Source organism: Sander lucioperca, chromosome 2 (assembly GCF_008315115.2).
Source record: "Sander lucioperca isolate FBNREF2018 chromosome 2, SLUC_FBN_1.2, whole genome shotgun sequence".
NCBI classification, from domain to species: domain Eukaryota; kingdom Metazoa; phylum Chordata; class Actinopteri; order Perciformes; family Percidae; genus Sander; species Sander lucioperca.
Window position 1 is genome coordinate 2,792,629 of NC_050174.1, and position 22,766 is coordinate 2,815,394.

At 39.7% G+C, this 22,766-nt stretch overlaps 1 protein-coding gene and 2 long non-coding RNA genes across 3 annotated transcripts; 2 read left to right on the forward strand and 1 right to left on the reverse strand.

Annotated features, from left to right (window-relative positions):
- Positions 1-1,016: 1,016 nt before the first annotated feature.
- Positions 1,017-21,787, forward strand: castor1 (cytosolic arginine sensor for mTORC1 subunit 1). Its single transcript, XM_031305631.2, has 9 exons — positions 1,017-1,332; positions 10,755-10,825; positions 13,457-13,650; positions 14,183-14,318; positions 15,976-16,099; positions 16,760-16,876; positions 17,085-17,167; positions 18,473-18,567; positions 21,028-21,787. The coding sequence occupies exons 1-9, from the start codon at positions 1,175-1,177 to the stop codon at positions 21,097-21,099; spliced, it is 1,050 nt and encodes a 349-aa protein (XP_031161491.1). The 5' UTR covers positions 1,017-1,174; the 3' UTR covers positions 21,100-21,787.
- LOC118496566 lies at positions 7,039-9,694 on the forward strand. The gene is made up of 2 exons (XR_004899154.1): positions 7,039-8,751; positions 9,633-9,694. It is a non-coding gene; the product is annotated as an uncharacterized LOC118496566 (long non-coding RNA).
- Positions 19,322-19,563, reverse strand: LOC116054204. The gene is made up of 2 exons (XR_004106022.1): positions 19,460-19,563; positions 19,322-19,408 (listed from the first exon to the last, which is right to left on the reverse strand). It is a non-coding gene; the product is annotated as an uncharacterized LOC116054204 (long non-coding RNA).
- Positions 21,788-22,766: the final 979 nt, after the last annotated feature.

Below are 22,766 nucleotides of genomic sequence, written 5' to 3' on the forward strand. Positions count from 1 at the left end.
TTGTCATATGAACATTTAAGGAGGTTACGTCCCCAACAAAAGATGCAAAAGAGGAGGGAAGAGTAAATTATGCCTAGGTTACATGTGTGTTGACTCAGATATAATTAGAAAGGTTGATCCAAAGGACAATAAATAGGCAATACAGAATGCCTGAGAGCCTTACTGCAATATATTCGATTATGGGTTTTTTTAAAGATAATTTTTTGGGCTTTTCTACCTTTTAATGGATAGGACAGCTAGGTAAGAAAGGGGAAGACATGCAGGAAATCGTCACAGGTTGGATTTGTTTTTTTCATTGGATAACATTTCTTTAAGCTTTTCTTGTGAATTCAATTGGGAGATTTGCTTATACACATTCTTACCGAGATTTAGATAAAAAGATCAACACCACTTATTGCTGTCAATGACTGCATCTGTCACATAAATCGGAAGCTACAGCATCTGATTATCTTAATTTAGCATAAAGACTGGAAACTGGGGGAATGGTTTATCTGGCTCTGTCCAAAGGTAATATAATCTGTTTACCAGCATCTCTGAAGATCACTTATTAAAATGTTATGTCTTGTTTGTTTAATCCATACAAAAACGTGTAAACACTTTGTGGTTTTACGGGGGCTTCTTGGCAAGGCACATATGCTTGGCAACCAGTGCAAGCTCCAGGAAGTTGAACCAAGACAGTCTTACATAACCATAGGCTGTATATAAGATATAGCACATTTTACATGCACACGACCCTGACTGTTAAACCACAACTTGTCATTTTTAGATTAAAGTTTTTGTACACTTTTGAAATTTTGTTCCCCCAAATGTGGACACATATTTTAGCCATATAGTGTATGCTACATCATTTAATTTTAAGGACAAAATTCACTATACCGGAATTTAAAACGTCTACTCGCACCTTCACCATAAGGGGAATCGCTCTGCATGCGCGAGACATTTAACATCATAAACCTGTACCTTTAAGAGGAGGGGGCGTGTCATTTCTGGGGCTGTCCCCTTTATTTGAATATACAGTAGTTCAGCAAGGCTGGAGTCGGATTGCATCGGATGTTTTTCGAGCACAGCGTTCTGCGGGACGTGGTGTCTGCTGTCGTTGGTAATGCTCATCATCCAGGCCTATATTTAACATTTGAATGATATCAGTCAGCTAAGAAGGCGTTTTCTCCGCCGCATGCACATGCACACCGAGGAGACCGCACTGCTCGCAACCGCCAGTATGGACTTACACATATTGGACCACAGGCTACGGGTTACCAGCATATGCAAGAATGGGCTGGTGAATTTCACACACCCCCTGATTAAACTGATATTTCTTCGGAACAGGACACGGTAAGGAGACTCATGATTGGGGTCAGATTGTGTCGCTCCGGAGTGAATCACCTTGGTAATCCAGTACGAATATATGAGTAGATAACCACACAGCGCCTATTCATTCACTGGGTGGCCGAGCCATTACTGCGTTATTTGCCTGTGCTGCATGCCCTGCTCTGCCTCCATGTGTGATATACTGCAATGCATAGCTGTTGGGAATAACAGTAGTTTATGACAACTGCTCATTAGCCAAAATAAATTATTCTTTATGAACTTATTCTTACAATGGGGATATGATTGCATTCATTAGGCTATACATATTTTTATAATCTAGGTTACATTTGCACAAAACCTGCAGCAGTTTAGTTAACAGGGAATTCTCATATGTGAACGTGCATTTACTTTGTAGTCCTGTAAAATGCATGCATGAATGCTTTGCAATGCATAGTGCTTCTAATGAACGTAAGACCAGCAATGATCAATCATGTTAAAGCCTGCACTGTATTTATGTGGGACCTTGTTTCTCCAACACAAACTCGACCTTTTACCTCCTTTACTCAAAATCAACATGCAGTTTGCAAGTTGTCCGGATCTCATGTTGGCATTAGTACCAGTTTTCAGTTAATCCCTGGATATCCTCCCTTTGTTATGTAATTGTTTATTGCTCTGGCTGCCCCACATATGCATGGCTAGAAAAAGAGCTTAACATCTGTCTTTGAGCTGCCCATGATATAGGACAGGCAGTGGCTCAGCTACTGCTCTCAAGTCAAGTTCCAAAGAAGTTGTACGCAAATGTCAGGGAAGATTTTCCTCCTCTGGTCGCATTTGTGCTCAGTGATGTCTGAAGTCTAGATAACACAATGTCCTTCAGGATTTGTTTATCCTAAGCATCATATGAATATTAGCAACACCACGGCCCTTTAATAATCGGTTTACTAGGTGACAGGACTAGCCCTTGTCTGCATAAGTGGATGATCCTGGAAAACATTTGCTGACCATGTCTTGTCAACTATAGAGAAATGAGATTCATATCTTGTCCTGTCAAACGCTTCACATCTGTTCACGCCTAGCTGCATCCCTCAGCACTCATTTGTCTCAGAGTATTGGGCAATACAGTAGGTTTTAACATGTTCATACTAGACACACTTGCATGATGACTTCTACCACCTTATAAACTGCTATACTACATAAATAACTAGTCACTGTGAATAATACAAGGTTGTGCTGTAATTGTGCCAGTATTTCTAAGGTAAAGGCCAACTCATTCTTAATGAATAATTGTAAATGATCAGGATCTGATCCCCAGATTTACAGTCTGTTTAGTTTTATTCCAAAAGTGCAAGCCTATTTTTCCATCTGAATAGGCTCTGTGATGCTTTCAGTGTCTGGGGGAAAAAAAAGGAGGCTGGGCACAGAATGAACCAGAAAAGCATGCAGGCTGCACTTCCTTGGATTAGCAGGCTTGGCTGTTTTTCACTGTGTTGTTGTTCAGACCTAGGTGCGGTATGTTTACTGCTTTTTGTTTTCATCATGAATTATGGTAATAGACCATGTATGCTTTTCACAATGAAAGAATATTCTCCACCCAGCCTTTTATGATTGCACTTGTATGACTGGATATGAATCACACTGAATGACATCACACTGAGCTTCACAGCTGTGACTATGAAACACATATTTGATAAAAATAAAACTTGTCAGACATTCAAAATATCACATCACTTTGCTTGTTAGAATTTACAGTAAGATGTGTAAATAGCCTAGCTAGCAGGAACAAATTTGTAACCCCTGGTATGAAGTGGTCAGTATTTTCAGAATAAAAGTTGACTAACAAACAGCATGTGGTCACTGTAGTCTATTTCGGGGATTGTTCTGGTGCCGCTGGAAATTCCGCCGGAGGTCCCTCTTTTTAGGCCGAATGTCCCACACCTTCTGCTTTCTTTGTGTTGGCATTCTAACCTCCAGGTGGATTTATGAGGACTATGGTTAACTGCTCATCAGATCTCTGCAGGGAAATCCAGACAGCTGGCTAGACTATCTGTCCAATCTGAGTTTTCTGTTGCACGACTAAAACAACTTTTGAACGTACAGGCTATTTTGCAGAGGCACCATCATTGTGTCTGGGGCTTAGCGCCGCCCAAGACGATTGTGATTGGTTTAAAGAAATGCCAATTAACCAGAACTTGTTTTTCTCCCATCCTGGAATGCTCTGTGGACTAGCCAGACCCTCCTCCACAGTCCTGCGGGGGAAGGTCTTGCAATGCGAGGCTATGGTCGCTGTAATACCCAGGCCATAACCAATGGAAAGACAAAGAATCTTTGAAGGGGTATTTCTTTTATTTCTTTCAAAAAGTGTGAGCCTACATTTTCATTTGAACAGGCTCTGTGATGTTTTCAGTGTCAAGAGGGGAAAAAGAGGGCTGGGCTTAGACTGAACTAGATAAAGCATGCAGGCTGCACTTCCTTGGAGCAGGCCAGTCTGTTTTTCAGTGTGTTGTTGTGCATGCTTTAGAGTTATGTCGAACTCTGGTGTGGATGTGTTTTTCCTGATTGTTTTTTCTATAGCGGGGTAGCCCCCACCACCCTTGTCAACGTATAGACGATGCCGATTGGGGAGTGGTGGTGAAGATTGAGTTCATAGCAACTCAAAACAATGGAGCAAAAACAAGCTTGATTGCTTCAGTTGGTTTTATCCATCTCCCTTTTTCAGGCCCCTGCTATTCATTAGAGCACAACTCCCTGAGAATGCACGCAAAGTTTTGCAAAGCAGTCCTGAGCAGAATTTTAAGAAAGTAATTGCTTATAAGAGCCAGGCTTATCCCAAATTGTAAGAAGATAGATTTTCCTTCAACACCATCCAACACAACTGAGGCACCTGTGGTGCAGAGGATGAAAGAAGTCAAAGACTTTGCCTTGTCTAGAAATATCAGCAACACTGTTAGCTGTGAAGGTGAGCAACATTTAGTTACTGACTACATGTCATCAAAGGGTTAAGGTGTGAGAACTGTCAAATCCTCTCAAAAGTGAGGGACATATTGTAACAGTCGAAATTGTGAAATGTACCTTAAGACATACTGTGTTGCCTACATGCGAGAGAAGCAACGTCATTACATTTATACAGTTTATGCAGTTAGTTGGACAACGCACCTGTTGCAGACGGATGCATGTTGCTGAGCTCCTGTTTACTTTGCCTCTCAACTCAAGTGTGACGTTTTGTTACGTGTGGCCTCTGTTTTGTTCATGTATGAGGAAATAATAGCCATACAACAGGGCTTGATAAGGTCGATGTGTATGTTAGAAAAAACGAGGAGCATTTTGAAAATTCCAGTACCAGTGCGGCTGTGAGTTTTTACCACACTCCAAGCTACCACAACCAAGAAGCACAAACCCAAACAGTTACAATATGATTTAGGTCAAGTCTTGGGTTTGGTATTAGGTTCGGACTATAAATAAGGCTAGGTAAGTGCTGTAGTGGTATGGGTTAAGGCGAGAGAATGTGGGAATTTTGTATACATGTGTCTATCTACATGCACCTTTGCAAAAAGGGTATGCATGTATGCATCAGCCATGTATTATACACTCTTATTAAACTCGGAAGTATGTGAATCAGTCCTCCCATTGGGGGGGGGGGGTATGGACCAGGCTTGCACGCTGTTAGTTTGTAGTCTTTTATTGTCCTTAGTTGTTGTTTGGAGTTTATGGGTGTGGTAACTATCAAAGGCCAGCATCAGCCAGATATATCAAGCTTACTGTACTATGGGTGCAGCCCTGCAGGCTCCACACAGTCCTGCTTTCTTTTCTTCAGCGGCTCACTAACGAGAGCATGGGTTGGAACAATGCCTCAGCTGAGCCAGAAACCCGTGGGGAGTTTTCCACTTGTCTGCTTCAGTGATCTGTCAAGGTTGGGGCTCTCGCTCCCCTCGTTTACACAAGCCCCCTCTCTAACATGCAGGGATTTCAATTAAAAAAAAAAATGTCCCCATTGTTCTGAAAAGAGAGGAGGCCGTGAGAACGCTACAGAGAACATTGGTTTGTTTTAAGCTGCATAGGTAGCAGACAGCTTGGTCGTCCACTGACGATGGGGCTCCGATGGCTCGAGGCACACTCTTCATACTTCAAAAACATCAGTTTGGTCCGCTCTTATCATGTTTCCTCAGCTGGAGCATCAGTTGCAGAACACCCACCACCACCTTCCCACAGTGCAGCTACCGCCCATCACTTTGTGCAGCTGGATCAAAGTCCAGACTCCTGTGTGCTAGGTTTTCATCTTCCCCACTCGGCCGCTCCCTCGCTACCTGTTGCTTCCTCGTCCCTTTTGGTTATTTTCCTGTCTCCTCCTCTTCATGTTCCTTCATGCTTCAGTTGAAGGAACTTGTTTTCAAACTCACTGCCAGCAGTGATCACACACAGGCTATGTGTCTCTGTTAAGGAGTGCTGTACAAATTTGCTTGATTAATCATTGAAATGTTCGCACAGCCAAAATTCACCAACAGTCCAAAACCAAAGAACATTCCAAGTACAGTGATGTGAAACTGGGAAAAGCAGCACTTTTTCACATTAGAGAAGCTGAAATTTACAAATTCGTGCAACTCTGATTAATCCACTAATCATTGTGATGGAAAAGGGCTGGTTGGTGGTAGTTTGTATTTTTCTCAATGATTACAGGCTATTTTGGAGACATGGGGGATGATGAGGACAATGTTTTTCTTTTTATGTACTGTTGATAATGTCTTTGTTTCTTTTTGAAAGGTTGTAGCGAGGAAAAATATGGGGCAGTTATGTTTTTGTGTTTGTTAAAACTGAACATCCCTCTTTAGTTTAAGACGTGTGTATCAGAAGGTGGTTCATGGTTAAGATGCCAGTATGCTTCTTCAGAAGTGCTTGTTGGATGTTTGAATAGATTTGAAAACAACCGCCCACACACACACACCTTCCCACATCAGAACTGAGCTGTGTTTGACAATTTCTGTAACTTTTCGAAACCCACGATCCGGCATTCACACCCACGTCACGCCATGATTGGCCCGGTCAGTGCAGGTAAGAAAAGAGCCAGGGTTTAAACCTTTCTCTCTAGCTCTTTTTAAAAAAAAAAAAAAAAATGTTCTTCTTGACCGCCGAGTGCAACACTATCAATGTATTCCAAGAGAGACTGCCTGAAAATGTGCGCCGTTATCCTCATATTTAAATGATATCGCCGTTATCCTCATATTTAAATGATATTGCATCTCCCTTCTCTCTATGACAAGCTGCTTTATACTCTGCTTTTGAATGTTCGGTACAGCTATAAACACATTTGATTTCCAACACGTCATGTAAACTAGTTTTGTTTGAGCATAACCCGACCCTTGCATACAGTACCGTTTCCTTTGGGCTCCATTTGTCCTTTACTCGTCTGTTTTTCTCTCGTGTTGATGTGGAGGCAAGGGTAGATGTAAGGTTAAGGACCGAAAGCTTTGTTGTGGGGAGATGTTAGGTGTGTTGCTGGACCTACATATTTATCAAACCTCTATGCATTTATTCTACAAATTTCTACTAAGTGATACATAACTTACATACATACAGTCATGTGAAAAAATTAGGACACCCATGCTAAAGTTGACTAAAAAGAGGAATAAAAAAAATTATCTTTTGCAAATTGATCTTAATGCCTTAATTAAAAAAATGAGGAAAAATCCAATCTTTATGGACACGAATGAATGAATAATGTATCGTAAATAAATAAATGTTCTTCCTTAAAATACAGGGGGCATAAGTACGTACACCCCTATGTTAAATTCCCATAGAGGCAGGCAGATTTTTATTTTTAAAGGCCAGTTATTTCATGGATCCAGGATACTATGCATCCTGATAAAGTTCCCTTGGCCTTTGGAATTAAAATATCCCCACATCATCACATACCCTTCACCATACCTAGAGATTGGCATGGGGTATTTTCCATAAAATCATCTTTCAATGCAAATCAGACCAGCTATTTGGATAACTGAAATAAAACCATGCCAATCTCTAGGTATGGTGAAGGGTATGTGATGATGTGGGGCTATTTTAATTCTTTAGCATGGGTGTCCTAATTTTTTCACATGGCTGTATCTTATTGTTATTGAACAGATTCATTTTTTGGAAGGAAATAAAAGTCAGTGTACTGTATATTGCATTTCCCCAACAAGAGATAACACGTTTTCTCTTCATAAGAATTCCAGGGATGTACCAATTGTAGGTAACAGCAATCTTCTTTCGACTGTGACAGTGACAGTAGAGGATTGAATAGTGATTGTAAAAACAATGTTAGGCAAACAGATTGTCCTGTTTGCTTGTCGGTATTCCGTAATGAAGCTTAGGTGAAGCATCGTATCAGTCTTATCTGTTCTACACCAACAGGAAACCAAACAAGCACAGTTGTCTCACAGATGGATTTCCTTTAGGTTGCTTGACAACACACGTGGCTGAGCTTTGGCTGCCTTAACAGGTGTAATATAAGAGCCTTTGCTGTCTTCTCCAAAGACACACCACATGTGATACAGCTCCACACTTGATCAGTCTCACTGGCAGCATAGATACTTGGCACACAGTACCTGCAGGAAACTGCGAGCTGGGGAAGGTGAAAGGTCAACAGGAAAGGAGGGGGGTATTGTAACACAATGGGCTGGCGGAACTCACTAGCACAGCTGGTAGTTAGTGTTGCAGTGTTCTCTCTCTGTCTCTCTCTTTGTCTCTCTGTGGGGCAATTGTCCCATCTCATGGCAGGGATTACTTTGTGCTGAGTCAGGAGTATTGCAGTCTCACTCAGGCTTCTACTGTAATAGCCTCAGCTGACTGATAAGCAGAGGAAGTGTACCTCTAGTGAAGCGTTTTAGGAAAAACAGGAATATGTAGCGCTTCCTTTTTTAGGGTTTCAAAGAAAACAAAGAGAGGTCATCTGTGTAGAAATTGCTTATATTTTGTCTCTACCAAAAAAGAATGTACTGTACGATAACAAGGTTTCTCAAAAGGTCAAATTATTCCTTAAAAATTCACCTAATTTGCTCCTCTAGAGTTGCAAAATGGGGTGAGCCATTAGTTGTGGAAAGTAAAGTTTTCCTTCAATGATATTCTCAGTGTTTCTCATCATAGAAACACTAATATCTCCTGGATAATTTAATAATACTAAATTTACTAAATTATTATGTTTCTGAAAAAAGTATGGTGCTGGCTCTGAATACTACAATACCTGTGAGCTTCAGACACCCATTCTATGCAGAAGTTTGTCAGAGGTGCAAATCAGAGCTGGATCCCAATTGGCGCCATAGTTGCCGAATTCATGTAAAATTCACCCCGATTGTAAGCCCACCTAAATTGCTAATCATTTTCTACAAAATGTCATCTTTTGCTTCAGCTTTTCGTTCCAAGACAAAGCATGATTGTAAGTGATTGAATGTTTTTAACTATAGTGCGCCTTAGAAGGTCTGTGACCTGGTGCAAGCAAAACAACCTAGAGCTCAATGCTCTAAAGACAGTGGAGATGGTTGTGGACTTCAGAAAGAACCCAGCCCCACCTGCCCCCATCACCCTCTGTGGCTCCACAATTGACACTGTGGAGTCTTTCCGCTTCCTGGGAACTACATCTCCCAAGATCTCAAGTGGGAGCTGAACATCAGCTCCCTCGTGAAGAAAGCACAACAGAGGATGTACTTCCTGCGGCAGCTGAAGAAATTCAACCTGCCAAAGACAATGATGGTGCACTTCTACACAGCCATCATTGAGTCCATCCTCACATCCTCCATCACCATCTGGTACGCTGCTGCCACTGCCAAGGACAAGGGCAGGCTGCAGCGTGTCATTCGGTCAGCTGAGAAGGTGATTGGCTGCAATCTGCCGCCGCTCCAGGACCTATACGCCACCAGGACTCTGAAGCGTGCTGGAAAGATTGTGGCTGACCCCTCCCACCCCGGACACAAGCTCTTTGAGCCACTCCCCTCTGGCAGGAGGCTGAGGTCCAGCAGGACCAAAACCTCACGCCACATAAACAGTTTTTTCCCCTCCGCCACTAGCCTTCTAAACAAGGCCCGGAAACCACCCTGACTCTCTCCACACCCCACCTCTGGCTCCTCATGCCACTGTACCTACTCTGCTGTAGCGTTCCTTTTTACTACTGTTTAACTTATTTTACTATTTATTTAAATTTAATTTAATTAATACATAGTGTGTGTATATGTTTATACTTATATTGTTTATATTCTTTTTATCCTTCTTATATTTGTATGTGTGACATGCTCCAACAACACCATGACAAATTCCTCGTATGTGCAACGTACTTGGCAATAAAGCCCTTTCTGATTCTGAAGTTGTAGTTGACTTTTTTCCTCGTGTTTTTATGTACACAGGCTTGTATGTTTTGAGTTTTCATTTTTTTTTAAACGTAATTTCTAATGCAGTTGCTTGTACTCATGATTCAACCAGGAGTATTTTCCAAGTCTTGGAAGTGCTCCAGTCTGTGACGAAAATAAACTGGACTTGTTCTTCAAGAACCCTGGCTGCCTGGAATAACTCCTCCTAAATCTATTACATTAGTATAGAGTTAGGTGTCTAGTATGGAATCTTAACAGTGGTAGGAAATCTTCCCCAGAAAGTAAAAAACCCTTGAAGCCCTTAAGAGTTTGAGTTGAGTGTTTTGAAAGCTCAGTGTATATGGCCATGTAGAACAAGAAGGATTTCTCACATCCAGAAATTAGATTTGAAGTAAAATGGCCTTTAAAAGCTGATGTTATCCAAGAAAAGAAAAAAAGATTGAATGTATAGTACATTGTAATCAAGGAATGTAAAGGTGCAGATCCCAAATGACAACACCTGATACCAGCTGGTCATTTTTTCTGTCTTTTCTTTGTACCTTTTTAACCCCAATGGGCTGTATTAGGTGGTAAAACTGCACCGTCTTTTCAAATATTTAACCAAAGTGGCTCTTTCTTTAGAACAAAGTAGAAGAAGGTAGCAAAAGTAACTTTTTGAAAATTGCAGATTGGTGGATGACTCAAAGCCGGAAAAATGCAGACCTGAGTGGTGCTGTTGCAAAAAAAACAACTAGATTTTAATAGCAGATGCATCTAAACATCCTGTAAATATTGAAGCTCGCATATCATAATATTTAGAGTGGGATTGCCCGGTCTTTCCTTGAATGCGGCAGTTGGTAACTGAAGCAGTGCCCCAGTTTGATGTGTTACCCACCATTTGCTGTAGACAAAGGAGCGATGCTGGCATAATAATGAGCTTGCGTCTTGTGTTTATTGAGTGAAAGCCAGTCCTGAAACCAGTGTGGATTTCAAGGGGACCCTATTTACTTGATTCCTGGTAACTTCCTATTATTGGTTGCAAATTAATAACTGTTCTTCTACTCTCTTTCCTCGCTCCTCCTTATTTTATCTACCTAAACTGCATGCCTCTGTTCATCTGTACTTCCTCTCCTGTTTCAGATGTAAGTTTTTCAGTCTGACGGAGACACCAGAGAACTACACAGTCGTCCTTGACGAGGAAGGGTTCAAAGGTAAAGCACCCTTGTGCACACACATCTTTCATCGGGCAGGGGTTTGTCCTGCTACCCTCTGACCGCTTTAGTCCCACTTGTACACCATAACGTGATACCATACATAAATTATACACTATATACTAATCTTTGTAGTGTAGTGTTTGGTAGGTAGAATACAATACATGAATGTACTGTACCTTGGTTTAACATTTTGTACTGATACAAAATGTTGCAAGACATGTACTGATGAACGTCAACCAAACAAGTTTTAGGGAAGCTACCACCAATATCAAATTTGGAAACTTGAAGGGGAACTCCAACAAATTTACACTTTAGATGTGCAATATGTAATTTTCTGCCGCTAGGGATCTCTCAATCAAACCGTTGTGTAGCAGCAGAAGATCTCCCAGCTGCCTGGAATTATCTCCCCCTTCACTTTTTGGTAATCTTAACTAGTCTTTTTGGTGCCTAACCCACCGTTTGTTGGGTAAATTTAACTGTAAAGACAGCTAAACGCGAAGGGGGGAGAAATTCTGTAGACTTTTTCTTAGTCGATTGTAATGGATATATGCCTTTTTATTTTTTAAATTGTCTTATACCCTGAACGATTGTTAGACAAAGAAGATAATGGATAGATTCATCAATCCAATTATTAAAGTATTTTATAAGTTACTTAGGCCCTTTTTAGAATGTTCCCTTCAGTCCGGCTACACTCTTGAGACAGAGCCCACAGTAAAACTTACTGTGGACATGTTGTAGTCCCATCCACTCCTCATCCAGCCATTTTTGTCTAGTCCTTTTACACAGATGTAGTTGTTAAAGGCAAATATTGCCTTCGGGTGCTCTGTTTCTCTCTCTGTTTCCTTTGCTCTCCTTCTAACTGAGTGCCTATTTTAAGAGGTAAAAGCTGGTGTAGCGAAACCACAAGGGGCCGTCTGTGACAAATTATGCCAACCAGAACAGGGGCTCTTTGAAAGAGAGTAAAGAAAAAGGAGTATTCACTACAGGAGGTAGACGGCGCCATTTGGTAATGCTTTTAGTTAGCTGAATGAATGGTAATAAAAACCATAACCAAAAATGTGTGTGTCTCCTCTGAAGGTTTCTGATATTGTAAACATGCAAAAGAAAGTTTTCTGTCCTACTAAGCATTCAGGAATTCTTCCCCTCGTTGTAGTTGAGCAGTGTATGAAGAGCTGGGAAGCTATTAATGTATTCTTCGTTTGGACCTGTTTTTTTAAGAGACACTCTTAAAAGATTGGGGTGCCATGACTCAGTCATCACCCCAGTATCTCTTTGTTTCAGTGTCTCCTGGATAGACACCTGTTTCCCAGGTAGCTGCCAGCTTCCATTCAAGTCTTATTTTGGTACAAAAGAGTGAAATATCCTGGTTTGACATTTTGGCTTACAGACTCAGGTTGTTACAGCTGCGTCTGAGGGATCTCCCTGTTTGACCTTTGACCCGTTTAAAAAAAAAAAACAACCTACTACACACAAGTTTTACTTGTGTTACTGTGCGATATAAATAGCAGGGGCATTTTATGGTGAAGGCAAAGGCAGATGCAGACGGTGGGGGAGAGGAAGTGCGTACGTTATACTCAGCAGCAATCAAGAGAAAGTTGTTACTTACAGCTGCCTAATAGTTTACACCTTCACAGACCTTTAAGAGTGCATCACCGGAAACATAAAGTTGTCATGTGGTTAAACCCTTCATCGAAAGGGTTCTTTTACTTTGAAGTTACCAAGTCACTATTGTAGTTGCTGTATAAATGTTGTTTGCATGACAGTTGGTTGTATACAGTACATCTGTCACTTCCCTGATGGTTTGTATTAGCTTATGAAAGCTGTTCCTCTTCACTGGTGCAGTTTGGCTGTTCAAGCTTTGTTTCAAGACTTTTTCCACTGAGATATGACTGAATAATTTAGTGTGTGTTTTATTTTATTCTAACGTAGATTACACTTTATTACTGGCTTCTTTAGAGCTCTGTTGTCCTATTTGACTTTAAATACTCACATATAATGTAATGCTGGCACTAGGAGTGTTTGCAGTAATGATTTCAAAGATTTCAGTAGTCACAATTGGTGGAGCAAAGGCCGAGATATCCTAACTTTTTATGGTTCTTTACTATGGGTGAAGTTCCAAAAACAATGCATCCTACATTTCCCATAAAGCAAGCCAAGTAGCATATTTCATCAGACCTTCCTTGCCTGGTAAATGACTGCATCTTTCAAACTCCATGCCGCTAGTTTATAACGCATGTGTTCTGTCAAATATCTGACATCTTAAGCCAAACACAGAATGTTTTTTCTCAGACTTCATAAACCCCCCCTTTCAGAGCTACACAAGACATGCAGCTATTTTCACAGGTTGAGTAATACTGACTGTACCCTGTTAGAAAAATGGGTGGAGTGCCCCTTTAAAACAGCATCAACGGCATCTAAATTACTATTTTAATGTGTAGTTAGGACCTGCTGCACATTGAAATATACAGTAGTCATTGAAATGCTGTTGAAACCGAAACTTGGAAAAGAAAGATCTTTGACTGGCAAATCCCTGTTATTTGGACATGTTCTCTTAAAAATATTAGTGTAAAGTCATGGATATTGTGCATATGCCCACTGACCCACCTTTCTCTTCTTGACCCCACTCAGAGCTCCAGCCCTCAGAGCATCTCAAGGTAGAAAGCTCCATCTGGCTGCCGCTCAACGTGGTCTCCAATGGCAACTCCTCCAGCAGCTCACAGGCTGTTGGTGTGACCAAGATCGCCAAGTCGGTCATCGCCCCTCTGGCCCAGCAGCACGTCTCTGTCTTCATGCTCTCCACTTATCAAACCGACTTTATCCTGGTGAGTCCCGTCTACCTCAGTCTTTTTACTTTCTTTCTATTCTACTCCAGTCTAAACGGCACTCACAAGTATCTTTTTAAAATTAAAGAAGCACAGTGAGCTGTTCACTGTTGTATTATTTAGAGACATCTGGAGCAGTTTTTCCAACTCTCTAAATGTATAAAAACTCCAGACCTGTAATTGCACAGTGAAGCCTTTCACCTACTGAGCTCTGCCAGACAAAAAAAGCCCCAGTGACAGAATTTTGTCCACTCACCAATTTTGCAGTTAAGGAATTAATTCCAGACAGAGCTGAGGACACTAAAAGTTAGTTGATATATTACATGCAAAAGTGTTAAGTGAGCAAAAATAGATAACACCTTGACAGACGTTTGTGTCAGCAAGTATATTAATGGGCCACTTGCTGGTTGAGCTCAAATATTCTCTTAAAAGGAGCCGGCGTTGCCTCAAACGACACAATGCATACTGACCTTGTATGGCAAATAAACTCATTGTAGACTATGTGATATTTATGCTCCACATGTGTGTGTAGGTGAGAGAGAAAGACCTGTCTGTAGTCATCCAAACTCTGGAGGAGGAGTTCAATATTTACAAGGAGGTGGGAGGAGAGTCTGTCCCCATGCATTGTCAGGATGTTTCCAACGGCCTCCAGAAGAACGGAAAAGAAGGTATCGGTCACTGTCCTGTTTAGTATGAATTCCCTTACCTCTCAGGTATTGATCGAGCATGTCTCAGAGGATGAAGTTTAGATCCTCTACCACCACCTTCAGGTTCTTTGTGCAAAGTTTGAAGACTTACTCATCAAATAGGAAGTGATCTAAGATCACAGGTCAAAACCCAGATGTGAGTCATGCATTATTGCTGTTCCTGTATGATTGTAGGAGTAACTCAAGTAACAGTGTACAACCAGCGCTTTGGAAGACCAGTTTAAAAAACTTGAGAAACTTTCCTGTAGTCGCTCTGGCACTTCTAAAGTCTGAAAAATATTTCTGTAACTCTGCACAGCTCAAATTTGAATGTAAGGCAGTCACATTAACCGAGACAGCACATACAAGGTCTAAACATAAATATGCCGTATATCATTTTTTTTATATAGAGTATTGCACAACAGCCGCTGGCTTCTTTTTTTTCCCCCATATATTTTATTGGATACAGCGTTCAAACAATATTTACCACACAGTACAATATAGGTCTCCATTTTGTGTTTTCAGAATAAACAATTCTTCAAAACAAATGTCCTTTTGTGGTTTGCCGCTGGCTTCTTAAGACAGCAGTGTAATTATTTTCACGATCACACTAGAAAATAAAAGCTGTTTAATAAATCACTTAAAAAAAAACTAAAAAAAAACTGCATAGGCCAATTTAAAGTTATAAGTGAAATCAGGTAACCATGTGTTCCCCACCCCCCATTAAATTCTACATGCAGTGTGTGAAATTATTGTTAAATAGGCATCAGGATTATTTAATACATTTTTGTTTTAGAAATAGCCCCATGAGAAAAAAACTACTTTTTATTGAAACCAATTGATACATACAGAGTAAATGGTACAGAAACAAGAGTGCTTGTCGGTAGTTATTTTATGTTCAAGTCTGGCTTTTTCTGACAATAATCAAACCATGTGTGCCATTATGAAGAGTGAAATGAAATGTGTATTTATAGTTAGATGAACCTGCTGGACACCTGTTGTGCTTAACAAAGCCATGTTTGACTTACACAAACATTGCTGTGTTTGAGATTACATAAAGAAACAATGCAAACAGGCTGGGTCCACACTAAATTTTAAACATACAGCAACATTTGAACTGCATTGAATCACTGTGTCCCTTACAGGAAGTTATTTTTACGTCACCATGAAGTTACAGAACATGCTGTACGAAGAGAGCAGAACATGCTGAAAACTATGTCCACCCTTTCACAATCTTTCAAATCTTTGCATCCCTAAGATGCCGGCTTAATGTCAACATCAAAGACAAAACATGTTTTTTTTAACTCGATCCATATGTCAGAATAATTTGGAAACTTTTTAACCACTGGCAATGCCGTTTTGTTTTGCATAATGCAAATGTAAACAAACACAGGAAATCCATCCCCTAGTAAACTGTTTGAGTTAAAATGCCTGAAGAAGACTGGATTAATACAGTTTACATTTATAAAAATGTCTCAAAAGACCTTTCTATGAATTTTTAATTTTATTTTTTTAAATAGAAAAATGTAAGAGTATAAGAAAACATTATCTTCGGTGCATCTGTTGGTTATGCTTTTTTTCTGAAAAACACTTCTAGTTCAGCTTTTCTTACAAACTAACAGTGTCCTTGCTCTTCCAGCCATCCAGCCCACAGTTCACCCGGTGCTGATCCCCCAGAACCAGTTCTGTGTCATGTCTCTGGACCCGGACACACTGCCGTCTATCGCCACCACGCTCATTGACGTCCTCTTTTATTCCAACTGGTGAGGAACTTGCTCACACCACTGCATTACCTCTCTGAAACACAAGGTGGCGGTACATGATGCAAGCTAGACATCAGCTCACTGGCTTTTTACAATAAACAGCAGATAGCCACACAGGTCATACAGGGTCAACATAGAGAGTTAGGATTAATTATTGATTATTGGGATTATTGTGCAGGGAAAGTTACATACAAGGCTAATATTTGTCTTTCTTTTGTTGTATATTCTTTTGTTCTTGCCTTCTTTCCTTTTTAATTAAAAGAAAAAAAATCTATTTGGAAGCCCTGTGACAGAGAAACACTAAAAGGAAGTTTACCTAGATTACCAAAATTGCTAAATTTAAAATATAATAAAATGGAAATGGAACATTAAGTAAACATTCTGCCTTATTCTACAGGTCTTTAGCAGATCATAATATAAATCCAAATTGTATATATAATCCAAAACAATATTTAATAGAATTATTTTATCATTGTGTTTTATCCCTTTTGAATAACTTATCTCTCTGTGTATTGTGTTACTTCCTGTATTATTATTATTATTATTATTATTATTATTATTATTATTATTATTATTATTATCCTATAAATCCCCTTTCTTTAAACAATGCAGGCTACTTTTGCTTCTCTAATGTCACCAAATGTCTCTTTTCCTCTGTAGTCCTAAAGAGGATGCACAGTCGTCTCCCAACCAGGACTTGGACTGTATCAAGTTCTTCTCCTTCTCCCTCATTGATGGCTATATCTCACTGGTGATGGACACTGAGGCTCAGAGACAGTAAGGAGTCCTAATACCTTACACTGGCCAAGTCCACCTTTTGACATCTTAAGAATGCACATTAAAACGCTGGAATGGCACAAACGTTGTTGCAGCACCAACACATTTTTATATTAGAGGGTATTCCCCTGTCTATCTCTGGAATGCGCTTGTGTATGTCTGCACTTGGTTGCTTGGGAGAAATCAGTGCTTGATCTTTGTGCTCTAGGTTTCCTGCTGATCTTCTCTTCACCAGTTCCTCCGGGGAGTTGTGGAGAATGGTCCGTATAGGGGGACAACCGCTGGGCTTTGGTGAGGCCACTTTCTTTTAAATACCTAAAATTGTAGTAATTTACTCTATAGTTCAGAGCACGTCAGTCATAGGGTAAAGTCCCATCTGCTTTTGGAACAGCCTTGGTGTCTGACTAGTGGCATAAATCCAATTCAGAAATGGTCCACGTCCAACCAAATATGTTCCAAATATAAGCAAAGTCTGTTCTCAGTGATTTGCACTGCCATCATCTTCAGGTGACACATCAGATACTGAGTCTACAGTACCGTCGTCTTTAAAAACTTTAAAAGGAGCAGACGAGCTGTTTAACGTGTGACTAGAATACTCTTACATAATATACTAATACTATTATATAAATTACTTTGTGGTTCTGAAATAATACACCTAAAATATTGTTTTAGGAGTCTTCATTTTACCAAGATGTTGCAGGTTTTATATTTATTTTCAATGTTGTTGATGCAGTTGTGATTTTGAAGTGCTCATATTATGCTCATTTTCAGGTTCATAATTTTATTTAGAGGTTATATCAGAATAGGTTTATGTGGTTTAATTTTCAAAAACCACCATATTTTTGTTGTACTGCACATTGCTGCAGCTCCTCTTTTCACCCTGTGTGTTGAGCTCTCTGTTTTAGCTACAGAGTGAGGCATCTCACTTCTGTACCATCTTTGTTGGGAGTCGCACATGCGCAGTAGCTAGGTAAGGACTACTACCCAGTCAGATGCAGAGTATGAGTGTGTGCCATGCTAGCAGCTAGGTGAGCATTATAACGTGTGTTACAAAGTGACGCACGTTTGTCACGGAAGTAAAGGCTGGACTACAATAGAGCTGTTTGGAGCAGTTTGTGAACAGTGTTTTCTGTTGGAGATGGTAAGTCCCTTTGGGGTGGACTTTGGGCTTTTTCACTTTGTAAACCTACAACGTGCACAAAATATATATATAACGCAATAAAGGAAAGGGGAAATGCCAAAAAGCATAATATGAGCACTTTAAAGAAATTTTTTACATTTGTATTTATTTTGTGATAACTTATTTATTATTTTGTCAGTTGAGGTGTTAACTTTGTAAGGGATTGGGTAGTTTTTTGCTAAAATATGTGAAAGGGTACACCAGTAGTGTCCATTTTATTGTCTTGTGTTTTTTTATTACATGTACAGTGTTGTACTTACAGTCCATAGAACATAGAGAACAGACTTAATACAAAATGGCAACAACTGGCAATATATGAGATATTTTATGTGCTTACATTTCTATGCAATAAAGATTTTAAATTTAATAACACCTGTTAATGATTGTGATACTAATACTCCACTCTCTGTTTTTAGATGAATGTGGTATAGTTGCCCAGATATCTCAGCCTCTGGCTGACAGCGACATCTCTGCCTATTACATAAGCACCTTCAGCTTCGACCATGCTCTGGTGAGTCCAACATCTTTACGCCATTACCACGGCACCTCAATCATTGTCATGGAAGTCAAAACTTAGACCCAGTTGTGACTCAAAAGAAGGTTACTCTTAGCTCAGATTCTTGTTTCGTAAAGTGGGAGATATAGACAGATAAAGACAAAGAATATGTCACATTAACCAGCATTCCTGTGAGGTTTAATCATGAGGAATGCTTAAGGCAGGTGATTCCAAATCAGCTTGAGAATGTTCTCACTGATCCAAGCGTGTCTCTAAATTTGAGAAGAAGAAAAAAAGAATATGGCCTTGTATGTTTATAAAATTCATCAAATTAATTAGCAAGGATATGATTTTAAAAAAATCTTATAATGCACATAAGAATTTGCACATGGATCAAAATCAAATTTAGAAAATAAAGCATTTTTTAACACCTTATTTCATTTAGACTATTTGCCTAAAACATGCCTGTTTGGAGTCTGAATTTGACCGAACAAATTCAGACAGACATCAATTTGTCCTTGAGTTTGATGTCCAACTTAATGCGTTGTGTATGGCGTTTAAAGATGCATTTAATTGTGGACATTATTTGTATAATTACCTGGCCATTACAATCTTTGTGTGGAATGTATAGATAAACTATTTAGGCAATAATAAAGGTTTATTCAATTAAGATGTAATAGGTACTAGAGTTTTTAATGCAATGTAAAAATCTTTTTCAGCCTGAGCCAATTAAAATAACTATGGTTTATCCATTTCAAACAGTGTTTTCAGTGATCTCAGTATAGATTTTGCTTTACCCTTTACCACACAGACGCAGTCTGCCAACCTAGTCAACAACTCCTGCCATCCATATTATCTTGAATATTACCATGAAATGTTTTTCTGGGTAAATTATCTTGAATATTACCATGAAATGTTTATCTGGGTTATTTGTTTGCCGTTACCCAGAAACTTATCGCAAAATATCTGTCACCAAGTAAATCAGCAAAGCTAAATTTAAGTAATTAACCATCTTTATGTTGGAGAAGACTCAGACTGTTTTGTGGTTTCTGTTGATCGGTTTCACCTTGACTTTTTAGTCTTTGACATAGTAGACTTATCTAAGCCCTAAAGCCCTAAATATATTGCTACGCCGCTTTCTAGTCACCATACCCTAGAGCTTAATTTGTGGGTTAGTTTGAAGGGTTTCGAGAAACAAGTTAGGTGAAAAATAGAGTGAACTATAAAACCCAAAGACTGCGAGTGTGCACCGGGGATGAACCAAGTCATTCATATTACTGCATTAATAGAAATCCTGTTTAGTTCTGCTCTCCCTCCTCTTTGCATTACAATGTGAAGTATTCATACAACTTTCTAGTCTGAGAAAGTTGGGCTGTTTAATCAGCCTAGTCACCAAATACTGACCAAAAGTGAACAAAATGAAGGATGTACAACATGATGTAGAGTCTTTGGGTTTCCAAATGGAATCTAATGGTTCTTTTTACAGAGTGTGTAACTCACTTTCATAGCTGTATTACGCAATCTAGCACGTCATTGAGTCTTAATCATTGAAGGCCGTTGCACTTAATCATTTTCATGATATTCTATCATTACCGGAACCTTGTAAACCTGAGTGGGATCAATGTTAACCACAGACCAGCCTAGTAATCGCTAATTCCATTGATTAAAAAAGAAACTAGCTGTGACATCACAGTGTCTTCTGCTTGCACACTTCTTGTACATAGGTTTATCAGGGGAAATGACCTCTGCAAGGTAGGTTGGAAAACTTCTAGATATACATTAGATCATTTTAATCTGTAGCAATAGTTCAAATCTATTCAATGTCTTGAGAAACTGTAGTGTGTTGTATGATTAAAGTTATGTGGTATGAACAGTCAAACACTACAATAACTTTGAAATACAACTTTTAGATTTGAAAATCTGGGGTTTTGCAGGCTATACTTCCCCGTGGAGTGCCACAAGGCTCAATTCTGGGTCTGTTACTTTCTTGAATTTTTATTGTTATGTAGACCACACCCAACCCTACATGTATCTATTGTTCCTCTTTGATTTTCAGCTCATAGTTTTGTTTTGGTTTAGGCCACAACTTTACTCTTTTGGTTCACTCTCACAGCTAACTTTGTTCCAGCCCCAACAGGCAGCTGTATTCATGGTAAAAGATCTGATAAACCTACTGGACACTACCTGACCAACATCCAGACAAAGTTAGCAACTACCTGGTAATAGTAGTTAAGCATTTAACAGCTAAAGAATCTGATATTTTTCTCAGGAGTTGATGGAGACCACATCACAGGCTAAAAGGGAGAGTGGATTTAGGGGTTCCATGTCTGCTGAATGTGTAAATAGGCAACTGTTTGTTAACACGTTCACTATAACAACTTTATTATAATATGTTGTGTTTACAGCTTGTTCCATGCCCCCAAGGAGGAGAATACGTAACTGACACTGCTTTAACTTTCCTCTATTATTTTCTAGGTCCCTGAAGAGGACATAGTGAGTGTGACAGGCATGCTCCAGCATCAGAGGAAAGAACCAGCCGCCAGCTGATTTCTGAAGTCCCTTCTGAGCTGGATGATCCTGGCTCATTGTGCCGCCTCTCACTCCAGTGGCAAAGGGCCAGTAGGAAAAGAAGCTAACCCTGTGCCTAGACTAGCACTGCATCGCCAGCAGTATTAACTACTACAAACTTGCTATGAACACCAGAAGCGCTTCTCTATGGTGTGCATACACAGTTGGTCTGTGAGGCCTCCTGTCTTACCTATCTAAGGCAGGATGCACTGAGTCCCAGGAGGCCGAAAAGCTCACATATGCACATCAAAAAAATGTCACTCCTTCACATACACACACAAATACACACAAACACTTGCACATTCAAATTCCCAAGCACAAAGAAAACTGAGAATTTCTATTTTCTGACAACAGGGCTCACTCGTTTTGGTTTGTGAAGAATGAGCAGTTACTTCTTGTGTATTAAAACTAATTCAAGTGTTGTCAAGCAGGACCGTAGGCTTGGTCAGTATTTTTGTTTTTAAGAGGTCAGCATTTCTTAACCGTAGTATTAGCCACGGTCAATAACACTATGTCTTATTTTTTTATTTGCACAATAAACTTTTAATTAACCTACTATGACTTAGATTTTTTTCTTTGGTACAACTTTTGTACAATTTGAAGTAAAAGTATTCTGTAAACATTTGTAATGTTTGTGCTGCTTCATTCAATAAAGAGTATTGAAAATAGGTACGCTTTGTTGACTTCTTGGCATGAGCCAGTTAAATTCTTAAAGGGTAAATGCTTAAAACACAACTGCATTTTCTAACAAATATTGACTACCTCATGACCAACAGATTATGCCTTAGCTTGTCATAATTCCCTCATGAGTCAAATATAGGAAGTTAGGATGACAGGTCATGTATAGTTGTAATAGGAATTGAACAAGTGCAGTGATTACAATATTAATTTTCAGAACTTCCCTGTGGTTCTTGATCTGTTCCTGCATTAAATGGAAGTCTTGGAGCCACTACCTTAAACGTTTTCATCACCTTTGGTTTTGAGTCTGGGATGTGGTAAGACAAGCCCTGTCTTAAAGAAATGAAAGCCATTTAAAAAAATCTACATCCCAGCTGGTGATAGAGAAAGATTTGTGATATTCTTCAAATGGTAACAACAGGAGCAAACAAGGTACTTGACATGCTGGTCAAAAGCAGAGGTTCTGGTCTTAATGTCTGAAGCTGGACTTAACTGAAGATAAAACAAACCCAGTACATTTCAGCTTTGGGAACAGGCTGTCAGAGATGAAATCTCAACTACAACCACTATGTGGAAATTAGTAGGTTACAGTAGTTTTTTTATCTACAATTTAGGAGATGCAACACAACTAAACAGGGGCGTCGGACTGGGGCGGGGAACTGAGTAGCCAGGGCCCTCATGTGAGAAGGGCCCAAAAAGATGCTAGAATGAATAGCTGTGGATGCGGGGAGCCCAGAATTTTGTGCTACGCCCCTGCAACTAAACATGTTTCAAAGTATACAGGAACACAGATTGCAGGGGGCTATTAGATATAAGAGATTATAACGAGTGAGAGACCCAAGACAATTTTAAACAGAAGTTTGCAGAATCTTATGGGGATGAGAGGGTGGTTTCATAAGTGTTGGAGAGAAATTGAAACTCAGCTGAAACTGGCAGAGGATCCTTAAGTGGATGAGTGGGTCATCTGT